Source organism: Hylobates moloch, unplaced genomic scaffold, assembly GCF_009828535.3.
Source record: "Hylobates moloch isolate HMO894 unplaced genomic scaffold, HMol_V3 SCAFFOLD_22, whole genome shotgun sequence".
Classification (NCBI taxonomy): Eukaryota; Metazoa; Chordata; class Mammalia; order Primates; family Hylobatidae; genus Hylobates; species Hylobates moloch.
The window spans coordinates 47,976,374-47,993,279 of NW_026652297.1; the positions used below are offsets into that span (position 1 = coordinate 47,976,374).

General features: G+C 44.6%; 1 protein-coding gene and 1 pseudogene across 2 annotated transcripts; both read left to right on the forward strand.

Annotated features, from left to right (window-relative positions):
* The first annotated feature begins 9,743 nt into the window (after positions 1-9,743).
* On the forward strand, positions 9,744-11,403 carry LOC116461901 (protein FRG2-like-2). 2 transcript variants are annotated; one of them, XM_032143900.1, is made up of 4 exons: positions 9,744-9,921; positions 10,181-10,258; positions 10,488-10,565; positions 10,889-11,403. In XM_032143900.1, exons 1-4 carry the CDS (start codon positions 9,744-9,746, stop codon positions 11,401-11,403), a joined length of 849 nt encoding a protein of 282 aa, XP_031999791.1. The 2 variants fall into 2 exon arrangements, with proteins under 2 accessions (XP_031999791.1, XP_058289511.1); XM_058433528.1 differs by having other exon boundaries at positions 10,184-10,258.
* Positions 11,404-14,220: 2,817 nt separating this feature from the next.
* Positions 14,221-15,553, forward strand: LOC116461971 (double homeobox protein 4C-like; annotated as a pseudogene).
* The last annotated feature ends 1,353 nt before the right edge of the window (positions 15,554-16,906 follow it).

Genomic DNA, 16,906 nt, shown 5'->3' on the forward strand with positions numbered 1-16,906 from the left:
CTAAGTACTAACTACTCTGATTCATCAAATTATCTTTCTATACCATTCTTAAAATACAATATTATTTTTTATTTATTTTTATTAAAATTTTTTTGCCTAATCTATTTATGAAAATTATGAGGTTTATTCAGTTTGTTCTCTTGATAAAAGCCAAAGGTTTTTTTTTCTCTCTCTTTTTTTTTTTTTTTTTTTTTGAGACCGAGTCTCCCTCTGTTCCCCAGGCTGGAGTGCAGTGACACAATCTCGGCTCACCACAACCCCCGCTTCCCGGGTTCAAGTGATTCTCCTCCCTCAGCCTCCTGAGTAGCTGGGACTACAGGCGTGCTCCACCATGCCCGGCTAATTTTTGTATTTTTAGTAGAGATGGGGTTTCACTATATTGGCCAGGCTGGTCTTGAACTCCTGACCACGTGATCCACCCGCCTCAGACTCCCAAAGTGCTGGGATTATAGGCTTGGGCCACTGCACCAGGCCTTTTTTTTTTTTTTTATCTCTTTATTAATATGTTAGAGAGTACAAATGCAGCTCCCTTACAAAAGCATGTTGCATAGTGATGAATTATGGGCTTTGGTGTGACAATCATCTGAATGTTGTTTATTGTCCCAATTAGCTATTTTCTCATTCCTAAACCCTCTCCAACCTCCCATCTTTCTGAGTCTCCTGTGTCTATTTTTCCAGTCTCTATATCCAAGTGTATGCATAATTGAGTTCCCACTTACAAGTGACAAAATACAGAATTTGATTTTCTGTTTCTGAGTTTTTTGACTTACAATAATGGCCTCTGGTTTTATTCATGTTGTTGCAAAAGACATGATTTGATTCTTCTTCATGGCTGAGTAGCATTCCATGGTATACTTGTATAGCACATTTTCTTTATTCGATTATTGACTGATAAATTTAAATTGATTTCATATATTGGCTATTGTGAATAGTGCTGTGATAAACGTATGAGCATGGGTATTTTCTTTATGTAACAAATTATTTTCCTTTGGCTAGATACCAAGTAGTGGGAGTGCTGAATCAAATGGAAGTTCTATTTTTAGTCTATTTTGAAATCTCCATACTGTTTTCCATAGAGGTTGTAGAAAGTTACTTTCCCACAATGTATAAGTGTTCTCTTTCCTATGTATCCTTGCTGATAGCTCATTTTTCTGCTTTTTAGTAATAGCCATTCTGCATGGTGTAAGTTGGTACCTCATTGTGGTTTTTAATTGGCATTTCTCTGATGATTGACAACGTTAAGCATCTTTTACATGCTTGTTGACAATTGACCATCATTGTCTTTTTTTTTAATGTTCATGTTGTTTGCTTGCTTTTTAATGAGGTTACTTGTTTTATTTTTGTTGAGCTGTTTGAGTTCCTTGTATATTCTGGACATTAGATCTTTGTCACATGCAAAAGTTGTAAACATTTATCTCGTTCCATAGGTTTTCTGTTCACTGTGTTAATTAAAAAGCTCTTTTCAGGCACTTTTTAGTTTAATTGAGTTCCTTTTGTCTATTTTTGTTATTGTTACATCTGCTTTTGAGATCTTAGTCATAAATTCTTTGTCCAAGTCAATCTCTAGAAGAGTTTATCCTAGAGTTTCTTCTAGCATTTTTATAGTTTCAAGTCTTACATTTTAGTCTTTTAATCCATACTGAGTTGATTATTGTATATGGTGGGACATAGGGGTCTCATTCCATACTTCTGCATATGGCAATATAACTTTTCCAGCACAATTTGTTGAATAGGATGTCATTTCTCCAGTGCATGTTTTTGTTGACTTTGTAAAAGATCAGTTGTTTGTAGGTAGGTGGCTTTATTTCTAGGTTCTCTATTCTGTACCATTGATCTATGTGTCAATTTATGTCAGTACCATGCTGTTTTGGTTACTACAGCCTTCTAGCATAATTTTAAGTCAGATAATATAATATCTCCAGCTTCATTCTCTTTGCTTAGATTTGCTTTGCCTATTCAGGCTCTTTTTGTGGTTCCATGTGAATTTTAGTGTTTTTTTTCTAATTAAAAAAATAACATTGGCATTTTGGTAGGAATTGCATTTAATATGTAGATTGCTTTGGGCAGTAGTAATTTTAATGATCATAATTCTTCCAATCCATGAGCATAGGATGTTTTTCTCATTTGTGTCATGTACAATTTCTTTCGTCAGTGTTTTGTAGTTTTCCTTGTAGGGCTCGTCCATCTCTTTGACTGATTGTATTTCTAAGAATTTTACCTTTTTTGTAGCTATTGTAAAAGGAAATGACTTTTTAATTCAGTTCTCAGCTTGATCATCATTGGTGTATAAAAATGCTACCAATTTTTGTACATTGATTTTTGCATCCTGCAGCATTATTAAATTTATTTATCAGATCTAAGAGTTTTTTTGGTGGTCTTTAGAATTTTTGTATATATGATATTATATAATCATCAAAGAGGGACAATTTGACTTTCTAATTATAACCACATAGATGCTCCCACCAAGACCAATAGACAGAGTCTCTATGGAGGGCACAGGTATTTCTTTAAGCTGGCCATGTGTTCATGGCTGGAAGCATGGGCCGAAAGCCACTTAGCTAAGCATTGCCTCTCAAGTCTTTCTTTCTTTCTTCTTTCTTTCTTTCTTTCTTTTTCTTTCTTTCTTTCTTCTTTCTTTCTTTCTTTTTCTGCCTTTTCTTTCAACAGAGTTTTCACTCATTGTCCAGGCAGGAGTGCAGTGGTGCCATCTTGGCCCACTGCAACCTCCACCTCCCAGGTTTGAGTGATTCTGCAGTCTCAGCCACCTGAGTAGCTAGGATTACAGGCACCAGCCACCACTCCTGGCTAATTTTTGTATGTTTTAGTAGAGACATGGTTTGGTCATGTTGCCCAGGCTGGTCTTGAACCCCTGACCACAGGTGATCTGCCCACTTCGGCCTCCCAAAGTGTTGGGATTACAGGCATGAGTCACCACGCCCGGAAGCCTCTCAAGTTTCAATGTGCATACGAATTATTTCTAATTCCAGGCTCTCTCTTAGTAAAGTGATTCTGCAGGTTTGGAAGGGGTCCATGAATTGGCTTCTTTAAAAAGTCTCCTGTTAATGCTGATGTTTCTTCCACTACATCCAATATAGTAGCACTCAGCTAAGGAAAGTAGGCACAGCACAGAGCTCCTGACACCCAACACTCTTACCACAACTCAAATACTTTTGGCCCAAAGTGGAAGCCATCAATCACCATTTTCAAACATGTCATTTTCTGCTGGCTCTTTGCAGTTTAGAAAGCCTAGAGAAGGCATCAACGTTTGAGTAAGTCTGCATTTGGAAAACATGTACACATGAGTTAAAACAATGTTTACTGAGCACATACCATGTGTTCAGAAGTTTGTTACAGAGCACTGTTCAGGAAACATTACATGATGTGAGTTAATCCTCATAGCACCCTGGGAGTTGGGTGCTAAGTTTTCTGTAATTTTCAGGATTTAAATGAAGGGCCTAGTGTTTCTATTTTTTCTTCCATTTTAAAAATTATTTACCTGAAAAATAAAATGTACAGAATAAAAGCTATATAGACAGATGAGAGGGATAGAGAAAAAAGGGTGAACTGTTCAGAGAGATGTTTTATATTTATATGTACCTTCTTGTGCCTTGTGGAGCAGCTACTGAATTTGCAGGAATGGAAAACAAGTTGCTAGGTGGAGGGTCTCTAGAAGCACTGACTTCAATGAAAAAGAAATTATAGCCCCCAAATATAGAATTATTTCCTTCCATTTATCTGCTTTTCCATTTTAGGAAATTGTGGGCACCAGCTCAGTAGAGGCGGCAGGAGCCCCCACCCGACTATCTGGTCTCCTTTAATCAGTTCTGTGAGAGAAGATTCAAGGGTGAGGCCAGATCTGGATGAGGCCTTAGAAGAGGGTGGATCTGGGCAGGGCTGGAACAGAAAGTGGACTCCATGTTTCTGATGTTCATGCTGGTGGAGTATTTCCAGTTCTGTCTTTCCTAAGCCTGCCCAACAGAGACTTGACTCTTAGAGCTTGTGTAATTTTAATCTGTTTTAGCCACTTCCCTGTCAATTTTTATAACACACGATGAGAAGAAACTTAAGCAAAACTCTTAGGGTTTTTTAGGACAATTATATGAGAAGCTAAAAACTTATTTTTACCAAGATAAAAGAAATAGACATAATCACAACAATAACAATAATTCTTTTGTCCATGAATAGCCCTTCAGATGGTGACATCAGAACTCAAGGAACAGCATAAGAGAAGTGGAGCAAATGCAGCCAAGGCCCCCTGTGCAACTCCCTTCTCCCTTCCGACCACAGGATGCTGAATTCAGCCATTAATCCATTTCCCTTCCGAATACAGGATGCTGGATTCAGCCATTAATCCATTTCCCTTCCAAACACAGGATGCTGAATTCAGCCATTAATCCATTTCCCTTCCAATCACAGGATGCTGAATTCAGCCATTAATCCGTTTGCTCTAGATGAAAAGTTTCTGGAGAGTAGAAACCATGAATTCTTCATCTGTTTTTCTGATGGTCACGTGATGTAGTTTAGATGTCCCCTCCAAATCTCATATTGAATTTTAATCCCCAATGTGGCAGGTGGGGCCTGGGGAGGAGGTGGTTGAATCACTGAGTTAGTCCCTCATGGCTCTGTGCCATCCTTGTGATAGTGAGTACTCGCGAGATCTGGTTGTTTAGAAGTGTGGCCCATCCCTCCCCCATCTTTCTTGTTCTACCATGTGAGATGCCTGCTTCCCTTTCACTATGATTGTAAGGTTCCCCAGGCCTTCCCAGAAGCAGTTGCTGGTGCTGTGCTTCTTGCACAGCCTGCAGAACCATGAGACAATCAAACTCTTTTCTTATAAATAACCCAGTCTCAGGTTTTTTAAATAGCAATGCAAGAATAGCTTAACACATCATATGAAAAGAAAGCAATTGATTTATTTACCAGTTTGAGTCTCCAGATATCTGCCTTGCTTCAACTCAAAGAACACGAAGGGAGCAACACCCATCTACTGCTCCTGATCACGGGAGAATCTTCAGCTCATCTTAAAACATTTTAGTCAAAAGCCCCGTGTTTTATGTAGAAGAATGAGGCTGTCTGAAAGAATGGGTCTCTTTATTTATTTTTATTTCTGAGACAGGGTCTCTTTCCCTGTCATTCTGGCTGGGGTGCAGTGGCTCACTGCAGCTTTGACATTCTGTGCTCCAGCGATTCTCCCACCTCAGCCTCCCAAGTAGCTGGGACCACACGTGTGCACTACCACAACCAGATAATATTTGTATTTTTGGCAGAGATGAAGTTTTTCTATGTTGAGCACGCTGGTCTTGGACTCCTGAGCTCAAGTGATCCTCCAGCCTCTGCCTTTCAAAGTGCTGGAATTACGGGTGTGAGCCACCACACAGGGCAGATGGGTCTTAAATGATTTTAATCCCGGTACCTGAGCATGGAAGACATGACCTTAATTTTTTTCCTAATACAATATTTGACAGTTATATAACTATGATTTTTTTATTCCTGTGATTCATAAGGATATGATAGTAAAAGGCCTTGAAAACCTTTGGGGAAAAAGTGCTATATTGTGCTTGAAACCACCTTTTACTCTGAAAGCAAGTGCCATTCAGATACATCTGTCGAGAAGATATTTTCTCCTGCTGCATTTTAGCCAAACAGCAGAGTGTGTTTTGAAGTTGTTTTTTGATTTTTAACAGGACAAGTGTATTTTCTAAGACCCCAAATTCAGGAGTGGCCATGGGGCAAATCACCGCTGCACACATGGAATACATGGGCATCAAATGCATTTCTCACCCCAAACCAGGGGTTTTTCCCCCTGGGTGCACACGGGAATCACCAGGGAGGCTTTTAAAACTACCTAAACTCAAAAGGCAATAGATAAATGAATTCAGAATCCCTGCACTGGGACCTGAGCCACAGTGCTGTTTAAAGATGTCTGGGTGACTATGGGGTACAACCAAGTCCCCAAACTGCTGGTTTAAATCAGCCCTTCTGGTGAACTAGTGGCAAATGGTTTCCTGAAATGAACTGGTTTAAATCAGCCTCTTCCGGTGAACTAGTGGCAAATGGGTTCCTGAAATAAATGGAAAGATTTGCTGCTGCTGGTTTGTGGTCTTCTGATCTTACCTGCATTACCTACTTTTCTTTGCCAAACTGACCTCTGCTGCACATTTTATTCCTGAATCAATCCAGTTCTACTCATACCAAATGAATAGTATGCACTAGGTGCCCTTGCATTGCTGAACCTCACTGTGGGGAGAGGACTTTGCTGAATAATAATTGCATCCTAAAAAAACTCAAAATACTGGACCCGAATGATCCTCCTGCCTTGGTCTCCCAAAGAGCTGAGAGTGTAGGCATGATCCACCGTGCTTGGCCTATACCCTAAAAAATTAAAACTATCTTACTTACTAAATTGATGTAAACATGGGAAGACCTAGAAGGTCACCAAAGTGTTAGGACATAAGTAAATACCTTGGAATATTAATATCCATCTGATTATGCGCTGAGCAAACCTGTCCCACTTTAAAACAATACAAAACAGTGCTCTTATTCTGAGATATGAAGTGAAAATTTTGTGCAGATAGGTAATATTTAAATTTTATATATGTATAACATTCATGCAGAAAGATGTATACAAAGAAATCATGTAAAGTTCAATGAATTATTACAAAGTGAACACACATGTGTAACCTAGAAATAGAACCAGCTTCACTGATGCCCTGGCAACCACTTTCTCTCTCTTTTTTCTCCCCCAAAGTCACTAGGATCTTAAGAGCTAACATTGTAGATCAACTTTGTATTATCACACATGTTTTATTACAGAAAATTTAAAACACACAAAATAAAAGAAACAGTACAATAGGCCTGTTACCCAGGCTCAAGAACAACCAATGACATGTCAATTTTGTATTATCTATACTTCAACTCATTTCTTACACAGACTTATTTATTATTTTTTTCTGATATAAAATATGTGCTCATTGAAGGTAAACACTTGGCTGAGCACAATGGCTTAAGCCTGTTTAATCCCATCACTTTGGAATGACAAGGCAGGAGGATCACTTGAGGTCAGGAGTTTGAGAGCAGCCTGGTCAGCATAGTGAGACCACATCTTTATTAAATTTTTTTTTAATTAATCAGGCTCAGTGGTGCATGTCTCTAGTTTCAGCCACTTGGGGTGTTGACATAGCAGGATCTCTTGATTCTACGAGTTTGAGGCTACAGTGAGTTGTGATTGTGCCACTACACATCAGCCTGGGTGACAGTGAGTCTCTGTCTCAAAAAAAAAATAAAGATTCGACATTAGTTAGCTTTTTACACATAAACACACCCATATAAACAATCCCTCTTTTAACAATAGAAGTACCAAATTAAAAATCATTAGTGTGAACCCATTTTTAACTCAGACTTTATCTTTTAATGTTTCTTTTTTTTTTTTTTGAGGTAAGATGTAGGCAACACAACAAGACCTCACTGGGGCAAGAGAGTGAGACCTCATCTCTACAACAATTTTTTAAAAGTTAGTTGGGCATACTGGTGCACACTTGCAGTCACAGCTATTTGGGAAGCTGACTTGGGAGGATCACTGGAGTCTGGGAGGTCAAGGCTGCAGTGAGCTGCGATTGCACCACTGCACTCCATCCAAAAGGTTAGAGTCAGGATCTGTCAAAAATAGGTACAATTTTAACTGCACGTGTTTGACACATCAACACATCCATATAAACAATCCCTCTCTTAAAAATAAAAGTACCCAATTTAACAGTTATTCATTTTCATGGAAATTACCTAGAAATTTTTTGTTTGTTTTGTTTTGGATTTTTATTGAAAGGAAACACCTAGAAATGTTATTTAAAATCTAGATTTTGATAAAAATAAGCCTGAGTTTTTTCTTTTTTTGAGACGCAGTTTTGCTCTGTTGCCCAGCTGGAGTGCAGTGGCGTGATCTTGGCTCACCAAAACCTCTGCATCCTGGGTTCAAGCAATCCTCCTGCCTCCTAACTAGCTGGGATTACCGGCGTGAGCCACCACATTCAGTTAAATTTTTTTTTGTATTTTTAGTACAGATGGGGTTTCCTTATGTTGGCTAGGCTAGCTTTGAACTCCTGACCTAAGGTGATACACCTGCCTTGGCCTCCCAAAATGCTGGGATTACAGGCATGAGCCACCGTGGCTGTAAGTAGCAGATCCCTCTTCATGCCTTTTATAGAGTTATCCAAAAAGCAGTCATTTACACAAGAGCAGACAATTTTCCTAACTTTCTCTTGAGTTTATATGTTAATATTGTTACAAAATTTAATTTAATTTTCTTATAAAATTACCTGACCACATTTTATATGTTACATCATAATATATCAAAATTTATTTAGATGTAAAATAAATTTTATGATATCATAATATTATAATATATAACGATATCATATTATGATAAGTTCCATTTACATTCAGACAATTTCACTAGGCAGTGTGTGCCTACCACTGTTTTTTTTGGTTCCACTATTTGCACAGGCAGCATAGCTGGGAAAACACAGACTCACCCAACACAGTCTCTTCCCCGTGTCTTTCTCCTCCTCAAGGAATCAGTTCATCAGTCAATCAAGTCATGTGGGACTGGAGGCTGAGTACTCCCTAACATAGAAGGTCACATTCCTGCATGCTTTCCTCAGCAGAGGGGGAGATGAGAAGGTCCTTTTAGGGTACACTTGCTTGGACATAGACGAGGCTAGTTGGAGGGCTCTGACCAGCAGAGACAGACTTCGCCACAGTAGGAAGGGATGAGGCAGCTGTTCTGAACCTAGAGCTCCACCACACCTTGTCCCGTCTCACTGAGGCAATTTTGAGAGGCTGCCCTGGAATATGGTGGATGTTGAGAAACAATGTGGGCTTTGCCGGGATTCAGGTGGTGTCTGCGGTGTGAAGACAGGAGCTGAATGTTCAGAATCTAGGCTGTTTTTCTTGTGATCAGTTGGGTTACCTGTTTGAGACCTAGTCCATTTTTATTAGGGAGGGTGAATAAATTCCACAGAACACAATGGCGCTCCCAGGATGACTGAGGAAGGGTGAGAAAGGGGGAAATTTTTTCCACCTAGACTTTTTGCTACCTCAGGAATCAGGAGCTGATTAGGTTAGCACTGGCTCAACCTAATCTATTCAATTTTATTGCATTTGATCTAATTATGTTCCCCATTTTTAAGGTAGGAAGGGTCATTTCATTTGGTCTATATTTTCTCTCTGCATTTTTATTTCATCATGTGTGGATCTAATACAATCAACCATAATTTGACATTTGTTGTTTCCAAGCATTTAAGAAATTATAATATCTATGCGTACAATGTTAACACTATGTATAATAAATTCCCTTTCTGTGCAAAATATATAACGTATGTCAATATAGGCATGTTTAATTGTGCATCTTGAAAGGTGAACAAGATCATAAATACCTCCAAGTAGGAACTGGGACAGAAATCGGAAGAAATGATTCCCTGATCTGATCCCTGTGCTCCCGGTTCTTTGTTTTCTTGACACTATGATAGGATCCTGAAAATGTCTCCCTTATCTGTGTCTAGGTCCCCAGTAGAACTACAGCAAGAAACTTCTGATTGAGGATCTAAGAAGCGGCAGGAATGAGAAAACTGTTCAGCCAATCAGAGTAAGCCACGCCCAGCCGAGGGACGTATAAAAGGCAGGTCTATCAGAATAACCCACACTCTGCCTTTGGACGTGTGAGAGAGTGCACCTTTCACTTGAGCTTCAACATGGGAAAGGGAAATGAAGACCCTGATCTCCACTGCTCCTCCATCCGATGCTCCACTGACCAGCCCCCTTTCCAACAGATTTCCTTTACAGAAAAGGGCTCAGATGAGAAGAAACCATTCAAAGGAAAAGGCAAGACCGCCTTCTCCCATTCCAGTGAGAAGCACATACAAAGGCAAGGTAAGGTCTTGGGCTGCTACTATGGAGGCTGGAAGGAGGGTTGGAATCAGGGATACTGAGCTATGTGTCTTTGGTAGGGTTTTATTTTGAGATTGGGGATGGGAAATGGCTTAGTGCCCTCAGGGGACTTTGAGAAATGTATTCACTCATGACACTGGCAGAAGAGCTTCCATGAAAGACTGATTCACAAAAATGCATCAGAGATAGACTATGGGACTCTGCCTAGGAAGAAGTGAGTCATCTTAACTTTCTTTTGCAGCAGAATCGGAGCCCAATCCCAACAAGGAGAATTCTGAAGAAACCAAGCTCAAGGCCGGGAACAGCACTGCTGGATCAGGTAAGATTTGACTCTTTCAAGGTGTGAAGGGACAGAGCAGCAACACAGGCTCCCCTGGGAAGGACACTGGGAGCTCCTTGGCAGCCAGGGCCGTACAGATCCTGGACACTGGAGAACAGAAGAGAGCTGGGGTTTGGTGGTAACCTCAGCTCCTGTGTGTCCAGGATGGACTAGGAATTTCAGGGTGTTCAGCTGGAGGCCCTTTCTCAAACTCTCATTGTGTTCACAGAACCAGAGTCCAGCTCATATCGGGAAAACTGCAGGAAAAGAAAAATCAGTTCCAAAAACAGCTGCCAAGACAGAGCAGGTAGAATCTTGGTGTTTATTGTTGTTGGTGGTGGTGGTGGTTTTTTTGTTTTTGGTTTGTGCCAAAAGGCAAATAATCAGGAAACTTTTAAACGAGGCTTGAGCGGAAAGGGAGTTACTTATTGACGAGTAAGTTTTTGAGATATTAGCACTCTGAGAATATCTGGGGACTCCCAAGAGGTTCAGCCTCACTTCATTCCAGTGCTGAGATGGTCAGGCAGGAATGGGAGAGACAAGTGGGGTTCACCTGGGTGCACAGGGGGTTCTGGAAATGAGGGTCTGTGGGGACTGCTCTGGTGAGTCTCTCATATGCTTTCTTTGCAGGGAACCATCCAGAAGAGGAGCTCAGCTTGATGTTGAAAAAGAAATCAAGATCCTCCACTGCTGTGCACAACAGTGAAATCCAGGAGACCTGTGATGCCCACCATAGGGGATGTTCCAGGGCTCGCACTGGGCACAGCAAGCGGCACAGGTCTCGGCCCCTAGGAGTCCAAACACCGTCACTTCGAAAAAGCTTGGTGACCTCGGTGCGAGCTATGTCAGAGGCTGTTTATCAAGACCTAGCCCAGGTGTGGGCACAGCAGATCCATTCTCCACTGACCTGTGAGCAGCTGACACTGCTCACTCAGCTCCGGGGGCCTCTGTGTGCCCAGGTGCAGACCTTGTATTCCATGGCCACCCAGGCAGCTTATGTCTTCCCTGCAGAGGCCTGGCTTGTCCCAGCCACACTGCCTGGTCCTGGGGATTCAGCCCTGGAGAGAGAAGCCCAGCCTTTCCCTGGGCAGGAGATAACTGAGACTGTCAGTGGATCAGATGAGGCTAGGCTGGGAGCACCCTGACCCTATTCAGCAGAGATGCAGCTCTTGGAATGAGAACAATGACCTGCTTCTTCTCAGATTCTTCCAGATGACCAGCAGTGAAAATTTTAGACACACTGTGTTAATAAATGACAGAACCTGAAGAAGTCATAGGAAAAAACTTGAGTGGTATACTCAGAACGGTGAGCCCTGCATTTTGCAGAGGTCTAAGGCTATAGACAAATTTTATATTTCATGTTAGACATTTGATGCCTTTTGGATGTCTGATGACAGTCGTGCATTTCTATGTAATCAGAAAAATATTAGAATGTAATCGTGAATTTGCACATTTTAGATTGCAGAAAAGTAAATATAAAATTATATGTTCCTTTTTTTTTTTTTTTTTTGAGACAGTCTTGCTATGTTACCCAGGCTGGAGTGCAGTGGCAAAATCTTAGCTCGCTGCAGCCTCTGCTTCCTGGGTTCAAACAATTCTCATGCCTCAGCCTCCCAAGTAGCTGGGACTACAGGAATGTACTGTCATGCCTGGCTAATTTTTTTTTCTTGTATTGTTAGTAAAGACAGAGTTTTGTCACTTTGGCCAGGTTGGCCTCGAACTCAGGTGATCCACCAGCCTCTGTCTCCCAACGTGATGGGATTACAGGCATGAGCCCCCTTACCTAGAAATTGCTTCTCTTTTAATCCGGAAAATGTTGTAGGCTCTCCCTCTTCCAGCCTGAACCCATGGAGTACTAATATCCACAAACCATTAATAGCACTCCCTGTGAAAAAATGTTTACACATTTTTACAGTTTGATATAATTACAGTAAAATTACTATGCAAGCTGTTTACTTTTAATATTTCTATATGAAATTTAAGTCAAGATATATTAAATGGTAAATGATTGTACTTATTTATTGAACTGCCTCATGTTTTATTTCATTTTAAAATCCTAAATTTATATTTTATTGTATTTTATACATTTCAATTGATTGTACTATATTGCAGGATATGGAGATTTCATCACATATTACAATACAGTGTATTTTGTTATATTTGACGTATATTCTACTTGTATTTTGTACTGAGATCATACAATCTTTCATTATCTAAGTATATTAATTACTTATTTGGTTGCTTTATAATTTTCATTTTGTGTAATGAAATAAACATTAATGTTGTTTGGAATTTTAAATTTCCTTCATATGGAATTTGTATTTAATAAAGATGTGAAAAGAGAATGTCTTATCTTCACTTCTGTGTCATCCTATCCCTGACCTCCCCACAGCCCACAGCTCTTGTCATAGTACAGGAATAATGTTCTATCACTACAGGAAATGGGGCTAATTCAATGGTAATAGACAGATATAAATTGGAGATATAGAGATTTTATTCTCCACCACTGCAACAGAAAAGAATCACAGTAATGTGAGTCACACAATTTTTGGGTTGACACTGCTTATGAGTTATGCCTACACTATGCTGTAGAATAACTCTGAAATAAATTACGTCTATTAAACAAAGGCACATACATAAATAACGTGTCTAAATAACAATGTACATATCTTAATGAAAATGAATTTTTTTGCTAAAAAATGTTAACACATAGATACACACAATGGGGTCATACAATGTTGAAAAATAGAGATGGGGAGAGGAACAGAGACAGAGAAATGGAGGAATGGAGCGAGAAAAGGACAGATGGACAGAGCGACATTGGAAAGGAGAAAGTGGGGAGAGGGGGAGGAAGGGAGGTAGGGAGGGAGGAGGGAGGAAGGGAAGGACAGAAGGAGAAAGGGAGCAAGAGACAGAGAGAGGAAGGCAGAGAGAAAAGTGGTCTTCTGCCTCCAGGACCAGCAGGACCTCGCACTCCGGGAAAATGCTGGGTGCCCAGTGCAGGCTGAGTGCTCGGCCGACAGCCGCGTTGGCCTGCGGGGCGCTCACCAGCCCTCCAGATCGCCAGCCTGGGTCACCTCATCCCGGAGCGATTCAGAACGAATTCCGCCTCCCAAGGAATGATAGAATTGCCCAGAGAGCACTAAGCGGAGACTTGGGTGATTGTCCGTTTTTCATCCACATGGTTCACAGATGACATAGCCCCACGCTGAGCCTGCAACAGAGCAGTCACACTCAGGCAGAGTGAACCATGATTCCGGGTTCCACGTTCCTTTGCCCTCTGCAAGGGGAGCCTGTTGCTCACGTGTCTCCGGCACCCGAAAGTGTGACCATGTTGGCTGTTTCCCGAGCTCTGTGGGAACACAGAAACCTCCAGCGAAGCGTGGAAAAGCAGCATCGTGACATCGCTCCCCTTTCCAGTTTCCAAACAGGCCACAGTGGAGACTTTCCTCGTTGCAGGAAACAGGAATGCGTGGTCAGGCCGTGATGCACCGGACGTTTCTTTTCTCTGTAGTTTCGCTCTCGTTTTCTACATGAAAATGAACGAGATACACACCCCTGCGTGTGTGAGACTATCACGGCAATGGCGACACACACAGGCATTGCCGCGTTCCTGGAGAGGGCCTGGAAAACTCAAGACTGTCATGGAGGTTTAGTTCCGCACTCCACCCTTCAGGGTGGTTTCTGCCTGAAAACTGGGCGAACCAAGACAGCTGCTTCCAGTTTCCATAGAATTACTGCAGAACCTTAGAGAGTCAGCCCCCGAAGCCCCTCTTTCCCCTCCAATCTGGCCGTACACCCACCCACCCCACAAGGCCCTGGTCCCTGTAGTTTTCGGCTTCGGAGGGCAGGCTACCCCGGGACCACGGGCCCCGAGCTCATGAATGTTCATAACGGGGTGGAGGTGGTAGGTCTTTCTAAGGGCCTCCTGGCTCGACCTGCGCACAGTGCACAGGCCGGCTGAGGAGCAGGGGAGCCCGCCGGCCTCTCTCTGCCCGTGTCCGTCCGTGAAATTCCGACCGGGGCTCCCCGCGATGGCTCTCCCGACACCTTTGGACAGCACCCTCCCCGTGGAAGCCCGAGGACGAGGACGGCGAAGGAGACTCGCTTGGACCCCGAGCCAAAGAGAGGTCCTGCGAGCCTGCTTTGAGCGGAACCAGTACCCGGGCATCGATCGCCACCAGAGAACGGCTGGCCCAGGCCATTGGCATTCCGGAGCCCAGGGTCCAGATTTGGTTTCAGAATGGGAGGTCATGCCAGCTGAGGCAGCACCGGCGGGAATCTCGGCCCTGGCCCCAGAGACGCGGCCCGCAAGAAGGCAGGCGAAAGCGGACCGACGTCACCCGATCGCAGACCGCCCTGCTGGTCTCAGCCTTTGAGAAGGATCGCTTTCCAGGCATCGCAACCAGGGAAGAACTGGCCAGAGAGACGGGCCTCCCGGAGTCCACGATTAACATCTGGTTTCAGAACCGAAAGGCCAGGCACCGGGGACAGGGTGGCAGGGCGCCCGCGCATACAGGGGGCCTGTGCACCGCTGCCCCCGGCGGGTGTCACCCTGCTCTCTGGTCGGCCGCCTTCGCCCACACCGGGGCGTGAGGTACGGGCCTCCCCACACCCCACATGCCCTGCGCGCCCGGGGCTTTCCCACAGGGGTCTTTCGTGAGCCAGGGAGCAAGGGCCGTGCCCCTGCTCCAGCCCAGCCAGGCCGCGCCGGCAGAAGGGATCTCCCAACCTGCCCCGTTAGGCGGGGATTTTGCCTACACCGCCCTGGCTCCTCCGGAAGGGGCACTCTCCCACCCTCAGACGCCTCGGTGGCCTCCGCACCCGAGCAAATGCCGGGAGGACTGAGACCCGCAGGGCGACGGCCTGCCAGGCCCTTGCACAGTGGGACAGCCAGGGCCCACTCAAGCTGGGTGACAAGGCCAAGGTGTGCTTGCTCCACCCACGTCCCAGCCGAGTCCGTGGTGGGGCTGTAGCCCCAGGTCGCTGGGGCGACTTGGGAACCCGAAGACGGAGCACCCCCACCTCCGAAGCTCGCAACCCCGGAGGCCTCCGTATCAAGCACAGATGCAAGCCATCCAGGCGCCCTCCCAAGCGCTCCAGGAACCCGGGCGCTAGTCTGCACTCACCTCCAGGCTGTTAGATGAGTTCCTGTCGACCCCAGAGTTTCAGCAAAAGTCACAACCTTTCCTAGGTCCGGCGCCACTGGAGGAGTTGAAGGACGTGGAAGAGGCCGCTCCGCTGGGACCACTCCCCGGCCAGGAAGAACACCGGGCTCTGCTGGAGGACCTTTAGGATGCGGGGTGGGGGCACGGCGGCGGCCTCTCTTTTGCGGTGAACCTCTGACTCGGTATGGAGAGACGTGTCTTCCCTTCCAGCTGACCTGTCTAGGATCCCTGAGTTCCAGGTCTGGCGAGAGTCTCCACACAGAGGAGGGCCGTCATTCTTTCCTGAGCATCCCGGGGATCCCAGGGCCTGCCCAGGTACCCGGAGGTGGACTGTCTACTGCTCATGCGCGGGTTTGCACGTAGCAGCCTAGGTTTTCTACCCAGCCCAGGCTGAGCTCTCATCCCTTTTCCCCCCGCGTTCTTCAGTCGGGTTGGCGGAGACCGCAGTCCGCGAAACACTGGGCTGGGGCAGAAGCCAGGCCAGTTCTTTCCGGGGCTCGACTCCTCTGCCTCTTCGCTCACCATCACTTGCCAACCCGTGTCCCGCCAGCCTCCTCGCCAGCACCATGGAGGGCCTTGCAACTAAATGTAGACCCGAGACCTCGCACAAACCGGTGTGCTGCCCTTTCCAGGCAAGAGGGAAGGTAGGCAGAGATAAGGACAGGAACGGAGACAGAGTGGGACGGAAGGATGGAGCTAGGAAAAGATGGATGGACTGAGTGACCCTGGAAGGGAGAGAAAGTGGGAGAGAGGGAGAAAGTGAGGAAAAATCCGGGGGAGGGAGGGAAGAACAGAGGGCAGGATTGACCGAGGGACAAAAGGAGCAAGAAACAGATAAAGGAAGGCAGAGAGAAAAACGGTCTTCTGCCTCTAGAACCAACAGGACCCAGCACTCCGGGAAAATGCTGGGTGCCCAGCACGGGCTAAGTGCTGGGCCCACAGCCCCGTTGGCCGGCGGGGTGCTCAGCGGCCCTCCGGATCGCCAGCCTGGGTTACTTCATCCTGGAGCGATTCAGACGAATTCCATTTCCGAAGGAATGAGCGAATTCCCCAGAGAGCCATGAGCCGAGACTCACGTGGTTGCCTGGTTTTCATCCACATGGTTCACAGATGACATATCCCCACGTTGAGCCCTGCAACAGAGCGCGAGGCAGATAGTCACATACACACAGAGTCACACTCAGGCCAACTAAAGCGTGATTCTGGATTCCACGTTTCTTTGCCCTCTGCAGAGGTGCCTGTTGCTCAAGTCTCTGCCCCCACCCCCCGAAAGCGTGACCATGTTGACTGTTTGTTTCCCGAGCTCTGTGGGGCCCCAGAAACTTCCAGGGATGGGTGGAAGACCAGCTTCCTGTCGGTGCTCTCCTTTCCAGTTTCAAACAGGCTATACTGGAGACTCCCCATTTTGCAGGAAACAGGAATCCATTGTCAGGCCATGATGCACTGGAAGTTTCTTTTCACTGTGGTTTCGCTTTTTTTA

What these genes read in the sequence shown, in the direction of transcription:
- LOC116461901 (XM_032143900.1), top strand. Translation starts at nt 9,744, where the DNA reads ATGGGAAAGGGAAATGAAGACCCTGATCTCCACTGCTCCTCCATCCGA. An exon ending in GAACAGCACTGCTGGATCAG is followed by an intron (nt 10,259 to 10,487) that starts GTAAGATTTGAC and finishes TTGTGTTCACAG; the next exon opens with AACCAGAGTCCAGCTCATAT. An exon ending in CAGCTGCCAAGACAGAGCAG is followed by an intron (nt 10,566 to 10,888) that starts GTAGAATCTTGG and finishes CTTTCTTTGCAG; the next exon opens with GGAACCATCCAGAAGAGGAG.